Below are 23,826 nucleotides of genomic sequence, written 5' to 3'. Positions count from 1 at the left end.
AAGTGGGGGGGGACGGTCCTCCCGGCTACGCTTTCCCCCTCTCCCCTCTGCCCAAAGGAGAGAGAGGGAGATTTGATTGAGGGAGTGGGCGGGGTTCGCCTTCTCATCCACCCGGGGAGGCTGGAGAGGCAGGAGTCTTCTGCGTGGGTAAGAGGGGGAGGCCCTGCGTGGACGGGGGGGGGAACAGGTCGTGGCCATGTGGGAGTGGGAGTGGGGCTTCATAGGAAGGGGAGTGGGCTGTCGGATAGGAAAAGGGGTGGGTGGGTGGGCGGGACTGCGGGGGCTTCGAAAGCGCTGGACCTGAGCCGAATCGGGAACTGGGAGCCTTGGGTGAGGAGGCCTCCGCCCCCTCGGGCACAATGGCTAACGTGACAAACCCCATTGCTAAAAATAAATCTTTTAAAAAATGAGCAACTGTTAGTGCATCCCTGAAACCTGACCATATCATTTTTTCCTTGCCCCCCAAATGCCTTCCAGGGAGAGGAGAGAGATTGGTTTTACTGCGGAGCAGCCCGAAGGCCAATTCTGATCTTAAATAAAACGCTCAACTGCAGCCCCTTCTCACCCTTTCTGTTTTTCAAATTGGGGAGTCCGTTTCCTTCTTACCTATCCGTGCTATGGCAGGGCCGGTCATTTTTCTAATTTTTTTTATCGTGCTTTTGTCTCTGACAGATGCCTGAGTAGCGCATGACTTAAAATGGCTTCGAGGGGAACCATTGAGACCAGCAAGTTGAAGCAGAACTTGGAAGAGCAGCTGGACAGGCTGATGCAACAGCTGCAGGATCTGGAGGAGTGCAGGTAATGGGGTGGGGGGGACATGACTTATCTGTGAAGGATCCTTGGATGAAACATGAGAGGGAATGGGGCAAAGGCCAGGGTTTTATCAGCTGAGCCATGGGGCTATTCAGCAAAAAGGACTGCTCTCCTGCTTCTGTCATGCTTCTCCCAAAGCATCACGTGCAACCAGGTACCTTCTCCATAAAACCCAAGGGAACATGGAAGAAGTCGTTTTGCAGAGTCCCCCAGCCAGTGGCACCAAATATTTATTTACCACAGTCATTTTCAACAAGCTGAGAGCCAGGATTTGGGGGAAAGGAGATTCAGTGGTGTGTATATACACTTGGATTCTTTTTAATGCTTTTTTTTAAAAGAGTATATCGCAGTTTTGTGTGTCTCGGCTTAAAATTGCCATTTGCGATAAGCATAGCTAAATATTCTCCGGGGCTCCAAAGAAGCCATTTGTTGCTGTGTGTAGCCCTGCTGCTTCAGTTTACCCATTCCTCCTACAGGTAGGTTAGTGACCCTAGATTGGGAATACAGGTAGTCCTCGACTTACAACAGTTCATTTAGTGACTGTTCAAAGTTACAATGGCAGTGAAAAATGTGACTTATGACTGTTTTTCACACTTAGGACCCCTTTAGCATCCCCATAGTCACATGATCAAAATTCAGACACTTGGCAACTGGCTCATACTTACGACCTGTCCTGGGGTCATGTGATCGCCTTTTGACAAGCAAAGTCAATGGGAACCAAATTCCCTTAACCGTGTCACTAACTGAAGCTCTGCAGTGATTGGCTTAACAACTGTGGTGAGAAAGAGTGTAAAATGGGGCAGAATTCACTTAACGAATGTCTCACTTAGCAACAGAAACTTGGGGCTCAATTGTGGTCGTATGTCGAGGACTGCCTTGGGCAGCTAAAGTCACACTGTGATTGGGTCCCTTGCAGAGACGAACTGGATGTCAGTGAGTATGAAGAAACCAAGAAGGAAACCCTTGAGCAGCTGAGCGAGTTCAACGATTCCTTGAAAAAGATTATCTCTGGCAATATGACCTTGGTAGATGAGCTTGGTGGGATGCAACTGGTGAGTGTTTGGGGGATTGTATGTCAAGTATCTCCCGCAAGGGGCGCCACCTTTCCTTTTGTTCGAAGCAACGGAGGGATGGGAATTTACAGCCACTTGCCCTGCAGCCTGGGACACTGTCACCTGCAGAAAGTCACCTGGCTGAGCCTTGTCCCTTTAGAGCAGCTTTGCAGAGTCAGGGAATTTGCAACGTTTCTTTATCTTGCAGGGGATGGACGGTACAAATGAGAGACAGTAGTACTGATGGGCTTACAACAGTTCAATTAGCGACCGTTCAAAGCTACAACGGCACTGAAAAACGTGACTTAAGACTGTTTTTCAGAGTTACGACCTTCACAGCATCCCCATGGTCACGTGATCAAAATTCAGATGCTTGCCACTTGATTCATACTTGTGACTATTGCTGTGTCCCAAGGTCATGTGATTCCCCTTTTGTGACCTTTTCACAAGCAAAGCCCATGGGGGAGCCAGGTTTGCTTAACAAAGGCCTACTAATTGATCGATTGCAGGGATTCGCTGGGGCAAGAAAAGTTGTAAAAAACGAGGTAAAACAAATTAACACTTAACAAAATGTCTCGCTTAACAACAGACATTTTGGGCTTAATTGTGGTCATCAGTTGAGAACTACCTCTAATGTAGTTAGAGAATTGACAAGTCCAGTATAGCAAGATTAAAGAACTAATATGTGCAATAATATTAGTTATAAAATAATAATGACTACGGAAGGCATGTTAACTTGTTGCAGTCCAACTGTTGCTCTTAACTGCGGTTAACAGGTGCTCTGGTTTTATAAATTAATGTTTCAAATATTTAAAATTTCAAAAGTTGGCTGATTTTTAAGTGACTAATGAACAGGAAGCATGCCATGTGCGGATAGCAAAGGAACTTCTTAGACAATAAGTGCCCCTTGCTAGTCATAGAACTAACTCATGATAATATTTATATCCATGTGACAAGAAGTAACCTTGTCTATTGATCTTGGCTACAAGTTATTTACATTTTATTTGTTTTAGGCTATACAAGCAGCCATCAGCCAGGCTTTTAAAACTCCGGAAGTCATCAGGATGTTTGCCAAAAAACAGCCTGGGCAGTTGAGGACAAGATTGGCTGAGGTGAGGATGTTTCCTTTTTTTTTTTTTCAAACAAATGCTGTTCTTTAATAAGTCAAGGACATTGAGTGTGTTACCACTTGCCTTCTGAAAAAAATAAAAATATTTTTTTGGCAAGACTGATCCCAATGCAAAATTATTTCACTTCGAGAATCAGGCTCCCAGCTGACACGTTCCATTTTATTTCCCATTCTTTTTTTTTTAATCTTATTTTTTAATACATTGATCTAGTCAGGGAAACCTGCATGATTAAAAAATATTGAAAGGTTGTTGTTGTTTTTTTGTACAATTTATGCAAGTTGCTTAAATCTTGCACTGATACACAGAGCCTTGCCTGATTCGTGTTAGCTTGAACATATTCACAAGCGGTTTTGCTGTCCGCACCCAGGAAGAAGGATTGGCAATCTTTTTGTCTTCTTGCTCAGAGAATGGTGTCATTCTGGAAGCCAAGAGCCACGTTGGTGCAAAGTGAAAAATGCTTAGGCGAGCTTCCCCAGCCCTCTTGTGTATAACTGATTCCCAGGCACAGGTGCAGGCCAACTTTATCCTCAAATGTCACGTATGTAATTGGAAGCTGATATGACTTCTCCTTTCCTGCTTAGATGGACAGAGACCTGATAGTGGGGAAACTGGGACGAGACGTCTACACTCAGCAGAAGGTGGAAATCCTCACGGCTCTCCGGAAGCTGGGAGAAAAGGTACTTCAGGATGGCACCTCTTGCGTACTTTATCCTAGCGCACTTTTCCTCTCTGACCAGTCTTCCTTAACCTGACACCACCATCCCTGGAATTCCAGATAGGACTTGATTTTGGTGGACTCAATTAAAACGGGACTTTTCTTGCTTCGTCTGATCTCAGTACTTGAATTGAACAGAGCAGAGTTAAGAAGATTTTAATGTAGCTTTGAACAGTTGATTATGCTTGGACATTCTGCTTTATGAAACTTTATGGTCTACTTTATCTTGAAAGGGAAGTTGTGCCCTAGACAGTAAGATTAACTAACTGTATTCATGTGTATTATATAGTACAACATCCGGTTATATTACTTTTTTAATATGACAGTTTCCTGTTCTTCCTTATTTCCTGCATGAAGGCACAGAGTTGAAGTTTCTCTCTTCATATCATTTAAATCGGAGGTGTCCAACCTTGGCAACTTTAAGATCAGTGGACTTCAATTCCCAGAATTCCCCAACCTACATGGTCCATGTAGGTTTTAAAGTTGCCAAGGTTGGACACCCTGATTTATAGCCTTTGGTGACATCATTAACAGTGTAAAAGGTTCTTTTTTCCATCTGCTGAATCCATTAAACGACAGATGACTCAACCGACCACAAAGATACCATATAAATGTTATACAGTCAACCGTGTTCTCTTTTTCCTTATTTTCAGCTGACCCCCAGTGATGAAATTTTCCTTTCAACGAACGCAGGAACTGCTCTCAGCCAGTTTGAGAAGGTCTCGACTGATCTTGGTAAAAAAAAAAAAAAATCTTTTTAGCTCATTTTCTACCTGCCACTCTTTTAGGGCTCAGGAGTGCCAGTCCCACACCCTGCGAGAGGAAACAGCCATTTCTCACTCCAAACGTCAGTTAAGAGCGTTTAAATGAGGTTTAGTTTCTGGCTGTGTTTCTCTCACATAATTCAGGTCAGCAAGCAAGAAGGTGCCACTTATACACCCAACAGAAAATACAAAATAGAAATGGGTAAGAAACATCTACAGGTATCCTCAACTTACAACCATTCATTTAGTGACCATTCCAAGTTAGCAACAGCACTGAAAAAAGTGACTTATAGATGTTTTTCACGCTTACGAACTCTTAGATTCCAGCCACTGTCTGCTTTTGACAGGGGTCCTGTATTACCACAAAAAATAGAGACTCACAGGGTCAATCCTATGTCTGATCTTAATCACCATGCAAACCATGATCCCCTTAGCTATTATCCCTTAGAGTTCACATCCTCCTCTGACCCAACAGCCATGCCAGTTGAACCTGATTAGACTTCAGGAAAATTATTCAGTCAGGGGAACCTGATAAAACTTAATTGGTGTTTTAAAAGTGTACTTTATGGTCAAAATAGAACAGAAAGGGACTTTTGTACATCCTATTTCAGATTGCTGTTAAAGAAGGGACACTAAGAGTTTTAATTTGTTTGCTTGTTTTCCTTTGACGACAGGATCTGGGGATAAAGTCTTCGCCCTGGCAAGCTTTGAGGTAGAAAAATCAAAACAATGAAGACTCTTCTTTTTTTTTCAAGAGTAGATGCATTGGACTCTTTTTTTTTTAATCACGTATTTGTGTGTTTCTTACAAACCTTTTGTAATATTTGTTATTCTAATGAGTTAATCTAAAACAAACAGGCCACAGCCTTCTCAAAGTCAGCAACATGCATCTTGCAGCTGAAACACAGAGGTACTTTCTAACAAAAAAAATCCACCAAAAACATTAACGTCCTAATTTGCTGTTGTTGTCAGCTTTTGTGTAGGTCTGAGAGGCTGGCTCCCTCGCCTTCTGTGTCCGTCAGACGCACTCTGACCAGTAAAGTTGTTGCACACAATGAGACAAAGCCTCTCTCTTGAGCAGCCTTTCAATCTCTATAGCTGCCTATATTGAACTGCTTGCAGAAAACTGGTCATATTTATTTTAAAAAAAAATGGGGAGTAGGGGTTATGGAATGCAGGCAGCAGCCCTTGGTGGGAATCGTGCCTCTCTAAAATCCTAGATTGCCTACAAGCCGACTGCCTATTCTTCTCTAGCCTGTTTGATGTCACTGGGTACGGCTGTACAGCAAAGAACGCTAGGGGCGAACAATAGCACCCCCTGTAAGGAATTTTCTGGGCCAGTTTAACTTTGTGCATTGGAATGACAGGGAGCACAGTGGGAAGCAACTGAAAGACGTGGGGCCTTTTGGCTTCCCTTGTGTAGCTTGTAGTGTTACAACTATAAGCGATTGTTCTTCCTATACATTCGAAGGGCAGCATGAAACGGTGTCTTAACTAGAAATAAAGGGGCTGTAGGGGGCCCTCCCCGTACGAGTGGGGGCTGTGCCGTTTCCTGAACAGAGATTTCTGTGCCCTGCCTCTTTTAGACCTCTCAAACTGCTGTTTTGGTATGAAGATTTTAGCTTGAATCGTGCAACATTATGAACCTTGGAAAACAAGTCAATATCATCAACTAAATATGTCTTCTGCTCCAAGTAGCCCACTCAGAAACAAATGTGTTGCTATTATTGCATCTTATCAACTAGTTTCAGCCCGTTCCAACTAAACCTGCGGAGTAGCCAGTTGAGAAAACCTCTAATTAAAATAGGAACAAAGGGGGTGATTGTATTTGCTTGCTTTAACTATTTTGGAGGAAGGCGCCTGGGCCCCAAAACATCCCCCCCCCCGAAGGGAAACCCAGTTCCCATGTTGCACTAAGTCTTGCTATAGTTGGCGGTGTTTTGCTTAGCAGGTTGTGCAAGCCCCGTCACTTGGGGCTTAGTCAACAAAGTAATTGAACCAAGCTTTAATATGTGTTAAAAAGGGAAAAGTAAGGCTCCTAGAGTGCCAGGGAAACATTCAGCCCATCCCTTTCTATAGTAAGACTGTTCCTGTTGTGATGGCTGAATAGTGGCCTAGGCAGACCAACTGTTTGTAGCAACCTCGTTATCGATGGTTAGAGTTTGTCTGATCCTTGCAGAAGCAAGCTTTGCTTTGTGCAGTTGTGCCTTGAGCGCGCCTGACTGTCACACCAGCTTTAAACAGGTGGCTCCTTCTGAACTGGCTTCTTTGGTTATGCTTGGCTCTCTGCATGTACTCCCTTCCTTTTTGCACATGGCTCATCTCTCTTTAATAAACCATCTCTGAGAAATGTATTTTACTTTCACGGTCCGTTTATATTTCTCCCTCCCTCCCGTCCTTCAGGAACACCTGAAAGGCTTTCAAACAAGGCATTCGAATTGGATTGTATTTTGTGGGAAGATAATAGTAGAGTTTATTTCATTTTTAGCTTCAGCAGTTGAAATTTTTGCTTAAAATGGTTATACATACAGCCTCTTAAAGTGGGCATTCAGCATTCTAGTCACTTTTAAAATATTCTCTGTAAGAATCTGAATTATGTAACGTCTGGAAACAGTTAAAAATATTTGTCTACTTAGATGTGTTACTATTGAAGGAGTTGTATGCTAGTGTGACAGTCTAGGAAAAATAGGAACCCCACCTCTTTCTGGATTTCTGAATATTCAGGCAATTTCCATGCCTAAAAACTGGTTAGAAGGAACTGTATTTTGTGAATGTTACGTCCTTTGTTCTACTATTCAGTTTTCCCTCCTTTCCTTAATGAAATGCTTCTTTGCTATAAGCTGGTCATTTTCCAGAAAATTCAGCCCTTATCTGTGAATTTCCTAGCTCTTAAGTGGTTTATTTGCTTTCCTTTGCAAGCCTCTTTTCTTTATTTTTTTCAGTATTTACGTATAATACTTAATGATATAGTAACATGTAAAATAAGAAAGTTTGACATGGTGAGATTATCTTAATCTTAATCTTAAACGTTAGAATGCCGTACCTTTTAAATAAGATTTTTTTAATAAATCAAAGAGGCATCCATTTGATTTTCTAGCTTCATAACAATTTGCCTTAAAGTTTTCCCCAAATAATAGGTTTTTTTTTAAGGGTTTATCCAAAGCCAATTACCTGAGCGGTGGATCTTATGCATTGTCTAATGTTAAGAGTTGTACACACATCCCCTGAAAGTGAACCATGTAGAAGGATGCAGTTTGACGTTTCTGTGGGCTTGGAAAGGATGGAAGCAACTTGTTGGGCTTCGGAATTCGCGCCTCGATTTTGAACCTCGCTTTGTTTTAAATATGAACCTTTCGACTCTGCCATCCGTTTGATGCCTGTTTTTTGTTGTTGAGAGCTTTCTAAAGGCGAGCGGAGTCCTCTCCTTCAGCAATTACATAATCAGCCAAACAGGGACAAGGCAGGCCATATGGCATCTTTTGAAACAGTGTCTGAAGCCTCTAGCCACCTTCAAAGGGCCTCTTGGTCAGTTATAAAAGGCAAACAGACGCCTTAATTGCAGATCTTCCCCCTCAGATGAACATGAAATAGCGGCAGACTCCTCTTTCCTTCACACAGCATGCTAATTAATGAGCCTCCAACCGAAGGGACCCCAGAGTGATGCTTCCAAGCCCCCTTTTTTCCTCGCAGCCTGCACGAAAGCCTTCAGCGCTTCTTAAATAATTAATTGTCATTACTGCCTGCTGTTCCCTGTGTACGTGCTCACGGCGGTCTCAGATCGCAGCATCGATGCATCCTTCCAGTTCCTGTCTGCTGTTCTGCTTTTGCTCTTTTTAAGGGCTTTCATCTTAAGGTCTTCGGAAGCTGGCACAGGTTGTCAATTCCTGAGTCTTTGGGCTTTGATGTCCTTTTTAAGTGCTAAAACACAACTTGGGAAGTGCAGAATGTTCCCTTCTGGGACGGGCAGGATTTGCGATTCAACAGGAAGGAGAGGGAAGGAGCAAGGCAACTAAGCAAGCTTGCCTCTTGGTGAGCCTCGGATAAAGAATTGGATGAAATGTTCAACCAAAAACGGGGGGGAGACTTTAGGTAACATGGCAAATATGCCCCTTGCAGGTCAGGTCCCCCCAGTTTTTCTATCTGACATTTTTATGGATTTCATCGGAACAACCTCAAAACAGGTCAATCTCTAAGCATGGTAAGATTGTCATGGATTCCCGCCATCACCTTATTCCCTGCTGTCGGCCAATTATAGCACGTGAAAGGTGGTTTATTTGACTTGGAGAGAAACTTATTCTAAGAAAGATTTAAAATTATGTGGGTCTGAAGTTTACGTACCTATTACATGGAACCCGAAAGCTTGAAATAAATTCTATGCTGCTATAATAGACCAGTCCTTCAAAAGTGGGGAGATAATTTATGCCCATTTCAGTGGATTGCAGACTTATTGTAATGTTATGTGTAATTTATAAACCAGTTGCTTACAGATACAGACACACACAATGTGCGTGTGTGTGTGATATAAATATATATTTACCAATGAAACTGATCCACAGATATTCTCATCATGTCATGTTGGGTAGGATTGATGAGAGTTTCTACTGTTAACCCTTCTAGAAGACTCCAAAGTTGAGAAGGGCGGTCTACACTAAACTGACTTTCCAGTTAGGACTATTTACTAACTTCATTTGTGCATATTGGGGATTAAAATTGAGATTTAACAGAATAACAGAGTTGAAAGGGACCTTGGAGGTCTTCTAGTCCAACTCCCTGCTTTTCTTGTATGACTCAAGAGTAAATGCTTACATACACTTATTTACTATTCATTTACATTTGTCTTCCCCACACACACACACACCATATCAAAAATTATTCCTAGAAAATAATTTCAGGGGAATGCTATAATGCTGAGAAACGTGGAAGGAAAGAAAAGAGAAGCGAAGCAAAGAGAAGAATGAAGAATGGAATAGAATAAAATAGAATAGAACAGGAATAGAATAGAGCGGAATGGAATAGAATAGAAAAGAAAATAGAATAGAACAGAACAGAATAGAACAAAATGTAGAATAGAATAGAATAGAATAGAATTCTTTATTAGCCAAGAGCGATTGGACACAAAAGGAATTTGTCTTGGTGCAAATGCTCTCAGTATACATAAATGATACATTCGTCAAAAGTCAAGAATCATTAGGTACAACACTAATAGTCATAGGGAATCAATCTCGAACTAAGGAGACATTTCCTGACAGAACAATTAATCAGTGGAACAACTTGCCTCCAGAAATTGTGAATACTCCAATACTGGAAGTTTTGAAAAAGATGTTGGATAACCATTTGTCTGAAATGGGATAGGGTTTCCTGCCTGACCAAGGAGTCAGACTAGAAGACCTCCAAGGTCCCTTCCAACTCTGTTATTCTATATCAGGGGTCTTCAAACTTGACAGCTTTAATACTTGTGGACTTCAACTCCCAGAATTCCTCCTCCTGTCCATGTTAGCTCAAGGAATTCTGGGAGTCGAAGTCCACAAGTCTTAAAAATTGCCAAGTTTGAAGACCCTTGTTCTATATTGTATATTCTAACCAGTGGCGATGGGGGGGGGGCACCGCCAGAAGAGGCAGAAGATCAGATTTCCTAAGGACCAGATCCTCCTGGAGAATATCTTGTCTATTCCACAGTTTTCCAACCGTGGGAACTTTTTAAAGTGTGGACTTCAACTCCCAGAATTGCCCAGTTGGCATGATTTGGGGAGGGGGTTGGGGTTGGACTAGATGACCTACAAGATCCCTCCCCACTGTGTTAATTTCACGGCTGGTTGAGGGAATTCTGGGAGTTGAAGTCCACACTTAAAAAGTTGGGCAACACCACTCTTCTTGCATGCAGGTCTCTAAGAATGGGCAGCCATCAGATAAGCAGTTATTTCCCACGAGGGCGGGACCCCCCCACAAGCCCCGCCCTTCCATTCATTCCGCCGCTTCGAAGCCCCGCCCCCCTCACGCGGCGCGAGGGACGTCGTTTGTTTCCTTCTTCCCCCCCACAACCGGCCCCGCCCTCTTTCCTCCGGCCCGCCCACCCTCGCACTTTTCCCATGGCCTCGAAGCCCCGCCCCTTTTACCTCAGGCGCGCTGCTGTCGCGATGTTGCCGCCCGAAGGCGAAGCGGCTGGCCGCGTTTGGAGCGGCGGCGGCGGCTCCCTCCCTTCCTCCTGGAGTCGTCCAGGCGCCTCCTCCTCCGTTCCCTCCCTCGGTCGCCGCCGCTCTGAGTCACGACGGCAGAGGGAGGAGGAAGAGGCGCAGCAGAAGGAGCAGAAGAGGCAGGCGCTCGCTCGCTCGCTCGCACACGAGCCGCTCTCCGGCGCAACCGGGCGTCTCACCTCACGGAACCCTGCCTGGCTTCTTCGCCGCTCCCGGAGACGCCAACGGAGAGGGGGAAGCTCGCCCCCTCCTCATCAAAGACACCCCCTTCCTCTTCAAAAAAAAAAAAAGGCAGAAACCCACCGCCTCAGGTAAGCGCCTTTCGGCCTCACCCCGCCCTACAAAAGGCGGTGCGCGCTGGCGGCGGCGCCTGCGCATGCGCGCCCGCGAGGGTGCCGTCTCCCCCCACCGCAACGGCCGTTCTCTCTTCTTTCCTCCCCGCCCCCCCCGTGTGTGTTTTGTCTCTTTCCAACATGGAGTCACTCTTGCTTCTGGTTTCCGGGAGAGAGGGTGTGTGTTGTGTGTGTGTGTGTGTGTGTGTGTGTGTGTGTGTGTGCCAGCCTCTCCTTCCCTTCCCTTCCCCCCCCACCCAAAGTTGCTTCAATCCACCGCTTAATAGTTAGTTTATTTTATTGTCATTGCACCTCCTCGTAACAATGAAATGAAATGCCATCTTCAGGGCACCTTCGAACTCTACAAAAATAAGACACGAATGCGCATCCTTCGCATTCTGTGCCATAGAATTGAAAACCTCCCCCCGATACCGCATGTATCATATTGCATTATGGATTGAATTTATATTGGCCGCCCATTCGCCCTCGGCGACTCAAGGCGGCTTACGGAATATAAAACCACAATAAAAACGAATCAAATAAATTGATAAAGTGCAATCTAACAAAACCACCACCACCACCACCCAACTGCCACCCACTCCCGCCCCGATGACAGCAGATCGCACAAGCCATTTCATGGGTTCCCCAGGCCCGCTGGCAGAACCAGGTCTTCAGTGCCTTCTGGAAGAGTGTTAAAGTGGGGGGGTTGTTCTAATATCTGGGGGAATGATCTTCCAGAGAGAGGGAGCCACCACGGAGAAGGCCCTTCTTCTAGGTCCCACCTGGTGTATCTCCCTACTTCCTCGCTCTGAATTCTATACAGTAGAATTCAATATATTTTACTGCTCTGGGATAGAAGCTGTTTTTCAGCCTATTTACCCTTGTTTTTAATTGTCCTGTACTGTCTGCCAGATGGTAATAGTTCAAAAAAAAAAGGGGGGGTGCCCAGGATGAGATGGATCTTTAAGGATGTTTTGAACTCTCTTAGGCAGCGGGAGCTATGAAGCTCTTCCAAAGAGGGGAGAGGGCAACCCATGATCCTCTGGGCAGTGATGTTAACTTTATGGACTGCTGTCTAGCTTGAAATACAACACAATTTTTACAATTCTTAGAGGAGGCTTGTGTGCGGTTTTTACAGTGGTGGTTTATCTGTTCTTGAGTTCTCAACTTTGGCAGCGGAGTTGCAGCCGCCACCCTGGGTGCCCTTGCCTGCTTCCACACCCCGTCATCCTAACCAAGTTCTCAAAATTGATCACCCTCATATATTTATACACCAGCTGGAAAATTGACATGGCCTTGAGAGTTTATACCCAGACACAGATTCTCGCTCAGCCAAGTTTAGGGCAGGAAGCTTAGTTATATGGCAGAGAAAAGGGGTTCCAGTCTGTGATAGGAAACAGCTCTGGGGTCCTTGGATACAGTATTCTCTTTCGGACAAAGCCAGTAGCTCAGTTTTAAGAGTTTGTGCTTTGCACGTAAAAGATTCCAGCTTCAATTCTAGTCATGTTTAAGTGGGAAAAAAAAATCGGATGCTAGAGTGGAGGTGCCAGATGCCTTCCTAGCCAAGATCCTTAAGAGTTTCTGCCTGTCAAAACAGTTCTAAACTGGAAGAACAATAGCCTGAGCTGATTACAGTATCTGCCGCTCCCATCCTGAGTGTTCTAGGTTTTAGCTTAGTGCATGTTGTCACTTGGCTGTGTTTTCAGAGGTACGTTTAAATTACCTGAAGTTTGTGCTTTTAAGTACAGAATGTAGAACTCGGAAGGAATCCTCACTCACTCACTCCTGCCCTGTCTGCTTGTGACTGTTCGATACGTTGTAAGAAAAGTGTGGTCCTATTTTTTTTAATGGATTGAAATAAGTCTTCAGTGGAAAAATAAGTCTTCATTGTGGAGCACAGTAAAAGCCATGGAAACTTAAGTCATGTAACCAGAGTACAGATACTCCTTGACTTACAACAATTCGTTTAGTGGCTGTTCAAAGTTACAACAGCATTGAAAAATGTGACTTATGACCGTTTTTCACAGTTACGACTTTTCCAGCATCTCCGCGATCATGTGATCAAAATTCAGATGCTGAGCAACTGACTCTTATTTATGACTGCTCCTGGGTCCCAAGACCACGCAATCCCCTTTTGAGATCTTATGACAAGCAAAGACTGTCTACTATTGACCTCACCCCTTTCCTAAGAGGCCTGTAGGGGGCGTGCATAAGCGCACCAAAAGGTGCCTACCGTCCCTGTCCTATGGTTTCTTATTCGTATCTATTTCATGTATTTATAACCATGTTTATACTTATACCTGTTATCTAATAATTGTTTGACAAAAATAAATAAATAAAAGTCAATGGGGGAGCGAGATTCACTTAACAACCAGGTTACTAACTTATCCACTGCAGTGATTCACTTAACAACAGTGGCAAGAAAGCTGGTAAAATAGGACAAAACTCACTTAACAAATGTCTCATTTCTCAACCTAAATGTTGGGCTCAATAGTGGTTGTAAGTCAAAGACTACCTGTAACGCATTCACTGTCGAGTTGTATGCCAAATTTAGTTGTGTTTCTATAACATTTTTGAAAGCATTTTTTAAAAATTCAGTTGGTGGCTAGAATTCTTATATAATGTTTTATAAGACATTTGGTCACATAAAGCATAGGCTTAATTAATTCATCATCCTTTGCAGTAGTGGATGGCAAAAGAAATGGGCGATTTCTCTTCATAGAGATATTTTTCTGAAATGTGCAAGGCAGTTAAGCTCCTTGTCAGTTAGAAGCTTTAAAAATACAGGGTCATATCTCACTTGAATATTGAAAAATTAATATATTTTGATAAGATAGCCTTTAAGAATCCTAACATTGGAATTATTGATGTATAATAGTATTTTAGCAATTAGACTGTTTATAAACCCTGTTTATAAGGGTTACCCGTAGTATGCACGTGGCCATCTCTGCTCAAATACTTTGCACAATTCGGCTGGCAGATAGACACATCTCAGTAAATCAGTGTGATAAGTGTTTAATGGCATGTATGCTAATCCTGCATAAATTGAGGATAGATCTGGATTAATTGCAGACTATGGCACGAAGCTTAATAGTTGTATTAATCTTCTGCCTTTTACTATAATTCATCATTTTGTAAAGAGAGTCTGCAGTAATTGAGCACCGATTAAGCCTTTAGATAAGCTCTTGATTAGGCAGTTTCAGAAGGGAATCTGTAAATATAGTAAGTAGGTACTTGGTGTATTTTGTTCAATTGTTTCTGTTGCAGGCTGCTACCTTGGGCTTATTAACTCTTTTATTGCAAAGAAGCTTCACATTTGGCCCTTATCTAGAAAGGAAATCAGCTCTATCCTGCTGAGGACATTTCCTTCCCTGTTAGGTTACTTTTTTCTATAGTTGCAGCCTAGTTTTTATAAAACGAATCACAGACTTGCAGTCTGCAGATTAACTCAGAATCTCACACCTTAGTCTTGTGGATAACACATTTCCGTCCTGGCCATGTATTAAATAGCAATGCAGAGCTTGCACTGCGGAGCTTAACAAATCTCTTGTGGGAAATTAGAAGTGATTTGTGCTTCCTGTTTTGTTTAATAGTGTCAACATACTGCAGTTGCTGCTGATTTTGTAAGGAACCTTGGTTTGGAATAACTAGATGCTATAGGTGAAGCATTAATAGTTTAGAATTAGGAAAATGTCTGAACAATTTCAGGAAAGATGGAACATGTTAGCAGGAAATAAATTTTTGAAGGCAAAATGGATTTATTAAATTTTGACCTTCGACTATTCACATCAAGTACTGGCAGTTGTTTTTAACATTTCCTTAAGAGCTTGTGCTTAACTCCGCTTTTCAACAAATGCCTGGGTTTTTTTCCCCCTAAAGACTTTGGCTTGATTAGTAATTTGTCACATATTTATGAGCAATTATTATTATATTATTTGGGACAGCAGAACATTATACTGCTTTGGCATTCTTGTAGCAGCTTCCCAACTTGTCATAATTAAAATATCCTTTGAAAGCAACTCCAAAGATACCCAAACATAAATATTACAGGTGGCTGGTAAGAGAAAGAAATATTAACAATTGAAGGCAAATATATGCGTCCAGGTATAATGCTGCAGGATCTAACATTCTGTAAAGAAAAGTTCCCTGAGGATGACCTCCAGCACAAATCCAAAAACTCGAGAGACAATGACTGACCCAGATTGGATCCTGCAGAAATATGAATAATACACTGCCCTAAACCCCTCACTTCTCATTGTGAAATCCTATTTCTCTGCATTGATTTAATTATTTCAGTTGTAGACAAAATCAGCATGAGTTACATTATTTGACAGTTTTAACAGTTAAATGTCTTGCACGTGGGTATTTTTATATCTGGTGTGTGTTTGTGTTTCTAGATTACTAAATTTTTTCAGATAAGGCACTCCTCAGAGCCATACTCAGATAATGCCTGTGTATAGATTAAGGTGAGCAAAGATACCTTAACTTGTCTCTCATTAATTCTGGTCTTATATTCAGGAGTTATCAATTATCCATATCAATTCTTAGTAAAAACAAGAATTTTCACTTTTGAAATAACAGGGACTGTTGACATATTTCCTGAGCTTTTCTCATGGTTAAAAATAATTTGATTTTTGTTATGTATGATAAAAAAATAGCTTCCTGAATAAGAAAGCATATTTATAATAAACTAACATAAATACAATTACCAAGAATATTTATTGACAAAACCCAGCAGTAGTTTAAATACCACGCGACTTGCTTAAAATGCCACCTTGGTACAGTTTTGACGGCTAAATGGTTTATCTACCTGCAGCAGCTTCAACTTTTAAGACTGAAGGTGGAATGAAATTGTACTTTTCCTATCTGGAATTATGATGGAATATTGATTTGACTCGGAAAATGAGGACAACAGTATTGAGCTTTTGTAGAAAAGGTATTTTGAGTTCTGGGCCTCGATTGTGCAAAGCTTTCAATATTCTGTTACAATACTTTGAGCATATTAAACAAACATTCCAAGATTCCTAACAGCTCCTGTTTCCTGACCTCGATTGGGAATTAATACTAACCTTAAGAAGGCTAGAAACATCAATTCGTTGACCTGGAATACAATGGAGGAAACCTTGTGTAGGACATTGTTTGTATAAAGAATAGTTTGCATATAATTCAAGGACTGAAGAGAAGAAGAACAATACTTCATGGGTAACTGGTTTCCATTTGATCCAACAAAGTTACCTTGGGGGTGGGTGGGGGGTGTTTCTTGAATTTAATTGCACCATCGCCCTCACCATTTGTCAAAACCTTCCGTGAAAGAAGCTCTGAAAAAGCAAGGATCATATCCAGGAAATGAACCACTTTCCTGTTTTGGATTTAAAGATTTTTAAAAGTATGGTTAACTGCTGCTTATTTGAATTTTTTTTTTAATAAGAACTGTGCATACTTTGTCTAAAATTTAAAGTAGCCCTTGGAAACATGGTGGAAACAAGCTTGTAAAATGTCCGGATCTTACTGTTCACTTATAAATGAACAACTGTATGGACACCCCTATAGAAATGTGAATTAATTCAGTCTCAGTCTACTTGTGGTTCAAGGTCATGAATCAGACTGAATGAATTGGGGCGGGGGGGGTATACATGAGGAGGGGAGACAAGGGAGCTCTAATTTCAATGCCCCAGTGTTTATTGGAAGGTTTTCTTGTGAAACAAGGCAGCAGCTCTTATGCCCTCATTAAGTATAGCCATACTGTAACTATTAAAGGTCCTGTGGAGGTTTAATCTTCTTTAATCTTGGGGTAATACCTTGAGAAAACAACTCAGCACTCTGCGTGTGTATGTGTGTGTGTGATTTTTGTATTAGCTTAGGCAGTGCACATTAGATCAGCTGTTGTACAGCTGTCTTTTTAAACATTGCTGGTTGCTTCTAGGACCATAACCCTCGACAGTACACACAGCCAATATTACCCTCAAAATATCTATACCTGGGCATACAGTTCATTGGCAGTTGAAGCTAACTGTGCCTTTTCAATTTTTAACTGAAACCCCAAGCTTCCCTTGTAAAATTTTGGGGATTAAAAAAAAAAAAAGCAAGCTCCTTCACAGTCAAGCTGTATGTGCAAGGAGGACAATAATACGCCATCGCTCAAACCAATAGGAAGGATGGCTGAAGGCAAAAAAAAATGCTTGATTATTTTATCAGTAATGACAGATGAAGTTCTCTGGGTAATAGCTTGCTTGCCTACGTATTCATGTAGCTGTGTGCTTCTACAATTTATAACTTTTACTGTGTTTTAAGGGTGCACTTGAATCTGATTGTTGCTTTCCATTAAACAAAATGTCTGTGGGAGAAACTGTGAATTCTGATTTCCTGGCGCCATGGACATTTCTAGAAGGAGCAGTACAGGCAGTCCTCGACTTACAACCACAGTTGAGCCCAAAATGCATGCTGCTAAGTGAAACATTTGTTAAGTGCATTTTGCCTCATTGTACGACCTGTCTTGCCACAGCTGTTAAGTGAATCGTTACAGTTAAATTAGTTACACTGTTGTTCAGTGAATCTGACTTCCTCATTGACTTTGCTTGCCAAAAGGTCACAAAAGCTGATTACATGACCCTGGGACATAGAAACTGCCATGAATATGAGCCAATTGCCAAGCATCTGAATTTTGATCACGTGACCGTAACTTATGACAGATGTAACTGTCATAAGTGTGAAAAATGGTCATAAATCATCTTTTCACTGCCGTTTTAACTTTGAACGGTCTCTAAATGAACTGTTGTAAATTGAGGACTACTGTAGTTTTGCAGCAGCAGTTTTGCTTCGTAGCCAGCTTATTGGGTGGGGGTGTGTGATAAAATGCATTAAGCCCAGTTGCTTAAATCCCGTCCATGGGATTGCTTTATGGTGAGCAATGCTAAACGTTTTGCAACTTCGCTTGAAACAAATAAATTAAAAAACCCAGATTATCTGGGTTAGCCATAGGAAAAATCCCAACATCCGTACTGGGACAAAAACCTCTAAGCCAGGCAGAAAACCCTCTGAAATTGAGACCTAATGCAGGGCTTTTAATTTTGTCTAGGATTTTACCGTAATTTTGATGTATCTGACTCTGCCTCAGGCTGCCTATACTGTACTTGTAAAATTGCCCTCCTTGTAGGAAACAAGTATCAAAGCATTTTGCCTATGCAAATTGACGGATTAAAACTGTGCGGTGAATTTTTGCTCACCATCCAGAGTCAGGAGGATTGGATGGCACAGCAATGGTATTAATAATAAATGTGTACTTTCAGAGAAGTGCTTTAGTATGTGAGCTCCCCCTATGAAATGGCACCATTAAAAGCAGGCCTCATCTGAGGTTTAGAGCAGTTCCACATCACATCAATTTCTGGTGGATCTCAACAAGGCTGGCCATGATTTCTGCATTGCAGCCATGACCATTAGGCCAAGTCTCTATCCAACAGTCCTGCAGATTTATTTGTAGTGCTGTATGTTGTCTGAACCCTGAAAACGTATCGTTTGGTGGCGAGATGAAGCATGTTATATAAACAGAGTTAGCGGGTTCTATTATCTTTTTTTCTGTTACTTCAGGAACTGCTCTTGCTCAAGGAAGGAAGGAAGGCATTAATCTCCTAGGATGCCTGGGCCTGAGAAGACCTTATGCGGGCTGCACAAATTATGCCATTTTGCTGGTCGCTAAAATTATTGTGGGTTTAGCAATGTGTTTACATACATGTGTCTTATCAGCCTTGTGAAGCTATTCTGACCAAAACAGTTTTCCTGACTGTAAAACAGCTTTCATTAAAGCAGGCATCCCCTTCTTCTTGTTTGACTACTTTTATTACCAAGAAATGAACTGTTTTTTTTTCTTCTTCTTTTAATTGTCCTCCCATTTTTCATGGCAGAAGTTTTCCTCCAGGAACTGAAACGTTTAATTGAACGCTAGACGAACAAAACTAATTAGAGCTAATGTTCAAACACGGGGTAGAGAACAACTTGCATTTTTTTCACCAGACAAGGCTTGAACAAATATGGGATATTTAACATATTTAGAACTAGTTTGGGATGTCTATTAAAAATTGTTGCTTTGTTCTCACAGGGTTGTCGTTTGTGGCATTTCCAGGCTAAGAGATCACAATCAAGTATTCTGGTAAGTCTGTCATTACTTTTTGGAGCTGGGAAAGTGGCAGCAAATAACTTGGAAACTCTAAATATATGGCTTGTTTTGAGTGAATACAATGAAAAAGAGGCCTTATTTCTATGTTTATGGAATCATTTCAGTCACGCCGGAAGGAATCTTAAAACGTTATCTAGTCCGGTCCCCTGCTTATTGCAGGATCTACTGAAAGTCTCTGGCCAGTCACCATCTAATTTCTGCTCAAAGTTCTTCACATACAAAGAAGAATGTGATAAAACTGAAGGGCATGCAGAAGTATCTGCCCTGGACAGAAGTGAAGAAGTCTTCATACCGATGGTGGTTATCAGCTGGCATTGCAGAATCTCTCCCATACCCAGGATTAATCTAGTAAAGTTAATATTATTGTCTCATCATCTCTTCAGAAGCCTTCAAAACTGGGAAAAAAAGGGGAATGAACCGTGAGGCTGTTCCGGGGAAGAGTCCGGAGGAGATGTACATTCAGCAGAAAGTGAGAGTCCTGCTAATGCTTAGAAAGATGGGATCAAACGTACGTATCCATGCCAGGAATTTTTAGCATTAATAGCCCAGAATTTTTATCTTCTGGTTTTCTAGGTTCGCCTTCCAAGTTTCTCGAAGATAATTTTTACGTATTGCAAGCCACCAAAGGAACCGTTTAAGTTATTTCCAAGACGATCCCTCTGTAATCCCCACAACCTTGGGGGATTAGCAGTATTAATCCCAATCATTATAGATAACTTGCTTGCAATAGCTTGAGGATCATTCCCTAGCCTACTTGTGCCATTCCCCACCACCACCACCACCACCATTGGTCTAACGGTCAAGGCACCAGCTAGAAACTGGGAGGCGGGGAGTTCTAGTTCCACTTGATGGCACGAAAACTGTCTGGGTGACTTCGGACCAACCCATCTCTCTCAGCCCAGCTCACAAGAGTTGTTGTGGGGAAAAGAGGAGGAGGAGGAAAGAGGCATGTTCTCCACGTTGAGTTACTTACAAAAAATATAAAGGTGGGATATAAATAAAGATAAGTACATAAATAAATAAGCCGCCAACTTAAATAGCAAGCGGATGGGTAACTGATCTGCCGGCAAGTCTGCCTGGCCTTTTAATGGGGGCTGGCTTTTGTTCTGCCCTTTTCCAGTTAACCAGCAGTGAAGAGGAGTTCCTGCGGACGTACGTGGGAGTAGTGAATAGCCAGCTTAGTCAACTTCCTCAGCACTCTATTGACCAAGGTGAGTAACAGTTTATACCTTTTTTTTTGCTACAAATGACTTAACACGGAAGCACTTTAATTGATTTTGAAAGGACAAAAATACTAAAAGCACAGCAGTCACATTCTCTTCCCTGTACCACCCATAATATGTTTTTTTTTTTCCTTTTAATGTTAAACCAGGATTCTCCATTAGTATGTTTATTACTTACTGTATATACTGCTTTGGGTATCCAAACTGAAGCACAGTGTAGCTACTGATATATTTAATGGATTTCAAACTATCTACTTTTTGCGGAGTGGTGTGGTGGCCTACAGGTGAAGTTCTCGCCTCACAATCAGGAGGCTGTGAGTTTGATCCTGGGTAGAGGCGCAGACATTTCTCTCTCTCAGCACACTGAGAATACATCTGCTGAATATAACTCCGCCCTGGCGACAGGAAAGGCATCTGGCCAGTAAACACTCAGTTCCATTCAGTTGCCCAGACTCCACCCCACAAGGGATTATGGGGTCATTAAAAGAAGATGATGATGATGAAACTAACTACTTTTCGCCTAAGGATAGCTTGGGCGTGTTTGAAGTGCATTACTTTGTCCTGTTAAAGCATGTTGGACTAGTAGCATTTCTTTCTCAATGGTTTTAATCCAACTAACAACTATATCCATAGATGGACAATACAGAATGCTCATTAGGGAGGTGAATAAATATTCTGCATTTCCTCAGTGAAAGAAGGAAGCCAGAAGACTGAAATCCAGCAACCGAATGGAAGGTTTAGCCGCTAGATGGCAGCACACTCTTTAAAAACAGAATAAAATGCTCCCACATTTACACACCTGGTTTTTGAACGATGTGTGTTGTCTTCCTTAAAGCTCAGGATGCCCGGTGTAGAAAGCTGACTTTCAAAGCCAAATTGCTGTTGGCTTTGGGATTGCTCTTTTGGCCTGGCTCAGAAGTACCAAAGAGCAGGGCTGAGGTGTTAATACTCCATACGAGCATAGAGCTGGCAGCCTTCCTGCCTTCTCAGCCTCTTTTGATCTTCCCTGCACTAGCGCTCCGGCTGTTCAAGAGGGAGTTTAAAAGAAGCCGTTCCAATCACGCTGCTTTACCCTTCTCTCTAGGAGGGCCTGGGGCACATCTGAATGTATGTTTGTGAAGCGAAAGGGAGGGTTGGAGTCACGCAGAGGTGCTGGCTCGTTCCCTGGGCGGCTGGAATCCTGGATGGTTTCCACTGAAGTGGCAGGACCAACCTTGGTGGCTCTGGCAGCTCTGGTTGCTATAGCAATAGAGCCAAGTTGGTTCTAGCAGAAGCCGGATCCCTTGGGGAGCACAGAGATGAGATGCAAACGTAGTCTGGGCAGGTAGACTAGAACTGAACAACACAGCCATTCCATCCACAAAGAAGGAGAAAATGCCCTGGAGGTTGTTGGAGAGCTTGTTACGCAGTTATCATGCCTACGTTAACTCCATATGCCTGGGCTGCCTCAAGGCGGATGCCACAGAGAGTACATTTACTCTTACTAAGCATGAGATCTGCGCCTTTATTTACTCCAAGGCTATTGCATGGGGGCTAAAGATTCCCTTTTAAAAATTACTTAGACCTGTTGGGTGTTGCGAAGGGCGCATTTTGCCCAGATTTGTGTGATGCTTGTCTGGTGTATGAAGACTACAATTCCCAGAATTCCCGGGGGGTTGGCTGAGGCTTTGCGAGACTGTCCCCAAGGGCATCCAGAACATGTATTACCCTCATTGTCGGCGCCCAACGAAAGAAGCCAACCTCTTTCCCCTCTTGTGCCGCAGGTGCCGAGGATGGCGTGATGGCATTTTCCAGATCAGAGACCGAAGACCGAAGACAGTAACTGGAGTGGCTCTTTTGCGCTATATAGAACTGGAAAAGGGGCAAACGAAGCGCCAGGCAGGTCAAGGCAGATGAAAGGGCACCACCCCCTCGGTCCCTTTGCCCTCTCCTAAAGCCGGTGTGTCCCCACGATAAGCTTCCCTTGCTCGAAATGCTCTTTGTCTTCTCCCCTCCAGCCCTCCTGGATGCATTTCACAGCCGTCGGTTCCGTTCCCCTATTATTTTGGCCCCGTAGGTTCGTCGCCGATCCAGGATGACTCCGGGAATGCATTTAGGATTGGCTTACCTGCCCCTACCTCCACCACCCCCCCGTAAAAAGCAAACCGATTGGCAGATTCAGAGAAGGAAATGCAACAGCCCCACCCCAACCCCCTCGTGTTTAATTCCCTCCCCCCTTTTTTTTAATGAATTGGTTGCTGATGCTCAGCTTGCCAAGCCTTCAGGCGCCAGCGCTGCTTATATAGGTCACGCTTGTTGTGTGTTTTTGGAGAGGGGCTTGGTCGTGGGCAAGTGGAAGAGGCCTGGGTTAGAGAGGCTTGTAGACGTTTTGCTGAGATCAGTGTTTTTTTTGGTTTTTTGTTTTTGCTGGAATGTGGGGGTGGGGAGGACAGAGGGGAAGAGGGTAACCCATGTGTTTTAGTTACCGCTTTGCAATTTCTGGAAAGGGTGGGAGAGGCAGATCCTTGGCTCTATTTATTATAAGCTCGCTTGCCTTTCGGAAGAAGCCGGCATTAATGGCTGACTTTCAGCCAATTGCGAAATCTGCCCCTCTGTGGCTGCTGCTCCCTCGGAAGTCCCTGGTTTTCTAGGGTGGGTCTCCAAGGCTGAAAGGAAGCGCTCAAAAGCCCAGAGTTGAGATGGTGAAATTTCCAGTTTTTTTTTTTAAAAAAAAAAATCAAGAAACCACATTTGTGCTCAGGAGATTTGCTGACACTCTGCCGGCATTGACAGGTTGCAGAATCTGCAACCCTCCTCTTCAGATTGGACCTGTTTTGCTGTAGCTCTTTACTCTAATTCCTGAGTGTATTTTTTGTTGGTTTTTTTGTTTTTAGGGGGGCAGGTAACAAAATTTACTCTCAATGGCTCTAGGTGGTAGAACCAATTCACAGTATTAGTTATAGACCAGAGTATTAAGATCCCAAAAGCTCCTTCACCCACGTATTTCCTTCCAGGCAGGCAGCATTGCTGCCTGGGGAATTCTGGGAGTTGAAGTCCAGACCTCTTTAAAGTTGCCAAGGTTAGAAACGCTAGCCTAGGAGAAAACGAGAATTGATTTGTGGGGGTGGGGGGGGTGAAAATGAAGCTTAATTTCTTGGGCACCCATTGGTGACCCACTGGGGAAATCAACAATAAATATAGTTTACCCTTAACAGTAAAATTTAAGTTCCTTTAGAAAGTTGGGGGTTTGGGCCTTTTAGTTTTTTTAAAAAAAATATGGATGCAGAAGGCTGGCTTTTGAAAAGGACACATTCTTTTTCAGGTTATACTTAAATTTCCACACAGCAGGGACTCCAGTTTTCCTTCCTTGCATTATAGGAAATTGCCTTCCCCAGAAGATCAAACCAATGTTTGCGTCTAACCCTCCTTTTCAATAAAAGGTACAATTTGGACTGTG

The 23,826-nt window shown here is 42.8% G+C and overlaps 2 protein-coding genes across 2 annotated transcripts; both read left to right on the top strand.

Annotated features, from left to right (window-relative positions):
• Nucleotides 1-7: 7 nt before the first annotated feature.
• Nucleotides 8-7,558, top strand: LZIC (leucine zipper and CTNNBIP1 domain containing). Its single transcript, XM_026715824.2, has 7 exons — nucleotides 8-147; nucleotides 673-798; nucleotides 1,730-1,865; nucleotides 2,879-2,977; nucleotides 3,577-3,672; nucleotides 4,364-4,445; nucleotides 5,149-7,558. Exons 2-7 carry the CDS (start codon nucleotides 698-700, stop codon nucleotides 5,205-5,207), a joined length of 573 nt encoding a protein of 190 aa, XP_026571609.2. The 5' UTR covers nucleotides 8-147; nucleotides 673-697; the 3' UTR covers nucleotides 5,208-7,558.
• A 3,049-nt stretch (nucleotides 7,559-10,607) lies between these two features.
• CTNNBIP1 (catenin beta interacting protein 1) lies at nucleotides 10,608-23,826 on the top strand. Its single transcript, XM_026715828.2, has 5 exons — nucleotides 10,608-10,976; nucleotides 19,090-19,140; nucleotides 19,551-19,675; nucleotides 20,288-20,378; nucleotides 22,154-23,826. The coding sequence occupies exons 3-5, from the start codon at nucleotides 19,580-19,582 to the stop codon at nucleotides 22,210-22,212; spliced, it is 246 nt and encodes an 81-aa protein (XP_026571613.1). The 5' UTR covers nucleotides 10,608-10,976; nucleotides 19,090-19,140; nucleotides 19,551-19,579; the 3' UTR covers nucleotides 22,213-23,826.

The sequence above is a fragment of the Pseudonaja textilis genome, chromosome 18, assembly GCF_049901715.1.
Source record: "Pseudonaja textilis isolate UNSWEBS1 chromosome 18, rPseTex1.2, whole genome shotgun sequence".
In the NCBI taxonomy this organism is placed as follows: Eukaryota; Metazoa; Chordata; class Lepidosauria; order Squamata; family Elapidae; genus Pseudonaja; species Pseudonaja textilis.
This window is presented reverse-complemented; position numbering and strand designations above follow the sequence as displayed.

Bases quoted from the DNA above. Each gene is read 5' to 3' on its own strand.
- LZIC (XM_026715824.2), top strand. From the start codon at position 698: ATGGCTTCGAGGGGAACCATTGAGACCAGCAAGTTGAAGCAGAACTTG. The intron at 799-1,729 runs GTAATGGGGTGG...GGTCCCTTGCAG, and splicing joins CAGGATCTGGAGGAGTGCAG to AGACGAACTGGATGTCAGTG. The intron at 2,978-3,576 runs GTGAGGATGTTT...TTTCCTGCTTAG, and splicing joins TGAGGACAAGATTGGCTGAG to ATGGACAGAGACCTGATAGT.
- CTNNBIP1 (XM_026715828.2), top strand. From the start codon at position 19,580: ATGAACCGTGAGGCTGTTCCGGGGAAGAGTCCGGAGGAGATGTACATT. The intron at 19,676-20,287 runs GTACGTATCCAT...GCCCTTTTCCAG, and splicing joins TTAGAAAGATGGGATCAAAC to TTAACCAGCAGTGAAGAGGA. The intron at 20,379-22,153 runs GTGAGTAACAGT...CTTGTGCCGCAG, and splicing joins TCAGCACTCTATTGACCAAG to GTGCCGAGGATGGCGTGATG.